The 5,148-nt window shown below is 36.6% G+C and overlaps 1 protein-coding gene across 1 annotated transcript; it reads left to right on the top strand.

The window, feature by feature from the left end:
- The first annotated feature begins 2,424 nt into the window (after positions 1-2,424).
- nkx6.2 (NK6 homeobox 2) lies at positions 2,425-5,148 on the top strand. Its single transcript, XM_083538466.1, has 3 exons — positions 2,425-3,346; positions 3,826-3,998; positions 4,414-5,148. Exons 1-3 carry the CDS (start codon positions 2,935-2,937, stop codon positions 4,660-4,662), a joined length of 834 nt encoding a protein of 277 aa, XP_083394592.1. The 5' UTR covers positions 2,425-2,934; the 3' UTR covers positions 4,663-5,148.

The raw sequence follows: 5,148 nt of genomic DNA, 5'->3' as shown, positions 1-5,148 counted from the left end.
TGATAATGTTACTAGTAGTAATACCTGACACATAAAAAAAGGGGTTCTTCAATGTTAATTGGAAGGACAACCCCTTTTGTTATGTTATAAACATAGCCAGTAAGGATTTCCCAAACAGACAAACTAAAGAACCCTTATGTGAAGTCTTTATATTCTCATAATGCACTAGTACCCGGAATTGAGGAATTGTTTTTTATTTAGTTACTATGAGATTATTGGAATGAAAAAAAAAAAAAAAAAAATATATATATATATATATATATATATATGTATATATATATATATATATATATATATATATATATATATATATATATATATATATATATATATATATATATATATATATATATATATATTATGAAGTTGCTAAACGCATGTCATTTCAATGTTTGATGTCTGAAATGAAGCAGCATTGAGACCAGAGAAGTGCCATTGTAACATTTGCATGACTCGAGGCAGCCAGACGCGAGGCAGCCAGACGCGAGGCAGCCAGACGCGAGGCTACTGTTTGTGGAAAAAAATCAATAAGTGTCAGTGTTATTTAGGTTGTTTTCAGACCAGTAGCTCATCACTCCTTAACTGTTCAGTGTTTCCCTTCTAGCTTCTGAACTACCTTTTGTCCACTATTAGATGGTTGTTTATGTTTGTTTATATCTGTGTGTTTGTTGTTTTAAAATGAGAATAATGTTTCTAATTAACATAAAATAATGATACGTGTATAATAAGTGTAAAATAACTAATTAATACAAAAAAATATATATAATAGTATTTATGTTATTTCAATAGAAAAAAAAAAAATAATGGACGTGTTTTCAGGAATATGCTCTTTGCTCTCAGGTGTACAGTGTCAACATCCTATTAATTCGAGTAAAATATTTCTGTTTTATTTCAGAGAAAAATATAGTGTATATTTTATGTTCTTTTGGATAAATAAATGCGTCATTTGGCTTTTTAACAGGCAGCAAACCCGTACAAACTGTATTCTATTGAATCCTATAGTCAGTGTATACATGTGGGAGTGTGTGTGTGTGTGTGTGTGTGTGTGTGTGTGTGTGTGTGTGTGTGTGTGTGTGTGTGTGTGTGTGTATGTGCGCGGTGGCAGATGTGTTATCATGGGGATTTCCTCCTCCCGACTGCCTCATTGATTGTAAGATTTGAGGTGAAACACAGCAGATCTACAGGAGCTGCAGGATCTTTCCATATGTGTACTATTCTAACACTGCTCTCACAGCCAGAGCCACACTACTGCAGCTATTACATATCTACAGCTTGTGTACAAATACATTGCTTATTAAATATGTTTATACGTGAACCCATCATGTTTATTTTGGAATGACTCAAGCTTTTTTATGCAATAGATAAAAACATTTCAAAATCTCGTCTGCATTTTTTCTTTCAGTAAAATCCGAACTGATCTGATTACATAAATAATAGATTTTTATTTTGAGTAGCATAATTTTCGTTTCAGGCTTAAATTTATTAACCTTCTGCACTTATACATTGACCATTTCCTACGTTTTCATTCAGAATCTACAGTCTCATCAACCAATACTTTTTTCTAAATTTTACCTGATTTTAATAAAAATATCTAACACTGTATCATTATTATTAATTATTAATTATTATTATTATTATTATTATTATTATTATTATTATTATTATTATTATTATTATTATTATTATTATTGGTGTTGTTGTTGTTGCTACTAATTAGATGCCCATGCACTATATTGAATTATCTTTCAGGTTTCAATTTTGTTATAATAATAACAACAATAATTATGTTATTGTTATTATTAATAATAATAATAATAATAATAATAATAATAATAATAATAATAATAATAATAATAATAATGTTATTATTGTTATTATTGTTATTATTTACTTATTTAATTGCTACTAATTGGATGCCCTATTATTATTATTATTATTATTATTATTATTATTATTATTATTATTATTATTATTATTATTATTATGTGATGAGGAAGGTACACTTAGTATCAGTGAGTCTGATGTTCTGGAGAAATCTGTGAGCTTTCTGCTCGTTCACTATCTTCAAAATACTTCAGGGTGGAAGAGAGAGATTTGTTTGATTTTAAACCAAGCTAAAAATGTCGGGGATAAAAGTTTTAATAATGTTTGTATTTACTTGTCCTCTGTTATTAAATCAAGCAATTGAATTAAATATTTGGACATTTAAAAAAGTGAGAAACCGACCAGCTAGAAATCCAATCTTCATTCATTAGGAACAGTGAAATGGCCACGCAGCACAGTCGTATCGAGGTTAATGTACTTACACTGTCAGCTGTAATGGCTCATAGACTAAATGTGTCTTCTCTTTTTTGTTGCAAATCAGGAATCAGTGGGTTTCTGCACAGCGCAGCGTCACTAATGGCGCTACAATAAGAGCCTGATAGAGTGCGGCTTTGTTCAAGCGACGCGCACGCGGAGCGGCTTGCTGCTCGCCGTCCAATCACAGCGCGCCCTCACTTAGCCCCTGGCCAATTGGAAATAGGCGCGTGCAGGTGGCAGCGCGGTTATCAGCGTGCCCGGCTCCGCGCGCATCATAACACCGAGTAAATTTAGCCGCGTGAGAGTGGAGCTCGCGCGCGCCGTCAAACGCGCTGAAACACACGATCCATCCACGATCCTGCGGCGGACTGTGGAACGCGCCGAACGCTCGCATAACTAACCCTAACTGAACGACAAACACTTGCTATCGGGAACTCGGGCAGACTTTTCTGTTGTGTGTTTTTTGTTGTTGAGTGTTTCAAACTTTTCTTTCTAGACTGAACAACAGCGTTTCGGCTCTGGATACCCAGGTTGAGTAGCGCATTGTGGAAAGTTGCACTTGTCCTGTTTGGCACTTGTAAGATTTTGGTTTGTTCAGGTTTTAAGCGCTCACTCCGTGGTTCATGCACACAAATGTTAGCGGTGGGGCAAATGGATGCTAACAGGCAGAGTGCTTTCGTGTTGGGTAGCACGCCACTGGCCGCGCTTCACAACATGACCGAGATGAAGAACTCGCTGTTCCCTTACACGCTGCAGAATCCCGCCGGGTTCAAGGCTCCTTCATTCACCAACCTCAACCAGCTCCAGCTTGGAACACCGCACGGAATTAGCGATATCCTGGGAAGACCCATCACTACGGCGGGACAACTGCTCTCCAGCTTTCCGCGGATAAACGGCTTGGCCACCTCCGCCGGGATGTATTTTAACCCCGCCGCCGTGTCGCGCTACCCCAAGCCGCTGGCGGAGCTCCCGGGTAGAGCGCCTATCTTCTGGCCGGGAATGATGCAGAGTTCCCCGTGGAGAGAACCCCGGCTGCCCTGTCAGGGTGAGACAACTATCTCAAACTAGATTTTCACACTTTCTTAGTTTCTAGAAAGTCTAATTTAGTAATGCAAAATTTTGCAAACACGATAGAAAACACCAGGATCTAGTTGTTTGTGATTTCTGGTCTTTTTTTGGTTGTGTAGAAATGCAGTGCAATATTCCAGTAATTGCATTCCCAAACAGACGTAAATGAAGTGTAAATAATTATTTAAACCCACTTTACAGTTTTCATCGAAGAATTATATTTCAACAAATACAGTAGAAGAGTGTGTATTTATCGCCGTGTCAACATTTTGGGGAGTTTTATTTTTTACAGTCAATGTAATTAATAGGAGATCAGATAATATAATACTAAAGTCATGATGTCATGATGTGTTTTTATTAATATTTCGCGCATGCGTGTCCACTTTAACTTGATTTTACTCATTCAAATCAAGGCCTTGCATACTTATCTGAAGCAAACCATTTTCTTTCTTTCAGCACAAGCAAATTTAATGTTGGACAAAGACGGCAAGAAGAAACATTCCCGACCAACTTTTTCAGGACAGCAAATTTTTGCACTGGAAAAAACCTTTGAACAGACCAAATACCTGGCCGGACCAGAAAGAGCGCGTCTCGCCTACTCACTGGGAATGACCGAGAGTCAGGTCAAGGTATGTGTAGTATAATATTGCTGCTAATTTAAATAAAAAAAAATACAAATTATATAATGCCCATAATATTATTTTGGGCCATAATTAAAATGACAGCTATCTAAATATGTTATTATTATTATTATTATTATTATTATTATTATTATTATTATTATTAGTAGTAGTAGTAGTAGTAGTAGTAGTAGTATTTGTATTATTATTATGGCACTTCTTTATGGCAGTGAGGAATATAAACACATTTCAACACTTACAGTAAAACTTTTTATTCATATGCATTATTAAATAAACGTTGGTCCTATATATTTCTTAGCATCTTTGCAAAATATGTAAAAGTTTTGAAAGATTAATATTCCAGCCAGAACTCTTCAACTCTCCTTCTATAATATGTAATGCATTCATCTCTTTCCATCAACAGGTCTGGTTTCAGAACCGGAGAACTAAGTGGCGCAAGAAACACGCAGCGGAAATGGCCACCGCCAAAAAGAAGCACGACTCGGAAACGGAGAAGATGAAGGAAAGCTCGGACAACGAGGACGAGGACGAGTACAACAAGCCGCTGGACCCCAATTCAGACGACGAGAAAATCACGAGACTGCTGAAAAAGCACAAGTCGGCGAGCCTGTCGCTTATGAGCCCCAGCAGCAGCAGCTCGGACACGTTGTGATGCTGAGCACAGACTCTTTCCTGCAGCAGCTGAGGAACTTTCAAAAGAAAAAAAAACTTCAAGCAGGGTACACAGGGGGTCTCCGAGCCTCTTACTGCTGCCGCAAGCGGAACTCGGATGTATATATATTTTTTACCGAGTAAATTATGTTATTAAACCACCAAAAGGACATGGTCATTGTGCACTCCTCCTCAACTGGGACAGAATAACCAAGTGTGTCACTACTTCTCCAGGTTCTCCGTATCCAAGTCCACCGGCTGTAAATGATCATGTACATAGAATTTGTTCTAACAGTTTTAACAGCATCCCCTTCGGCCGGTTCTTTTCATTTTAAAGGACTTTAAGATTTTAGGGCTGCCATTGTAAAAAAAAAAAAAAAAAAATGGAGGGTTAAATGCTGAATTGAGAGAATATTATTGCTTCCGTGGTGAAGTAGGAAAAAAACTTTGTATTATCAATAAATTATTTAACAAGCTTATGTTTTAA

The sequence above is a fragment of the Silurus aristotelis genome, assembly GCF_946808225.1.
Source record: "Silurus aristotelis genome assembly, chromosome: 4".
In the NCBI taxonomy this organism is placed as follows: Eukaryota; Metazoa; Chordata; class Actinopteri; order Siluriformes; family Siluridae; genus Silurus; species Silurus aristotelis.
The sequence above is the reverse complement of the archived record's forward strand: the minus strand, read 5'-3'. Positions and strand labels throughout refer to the sequence as shown.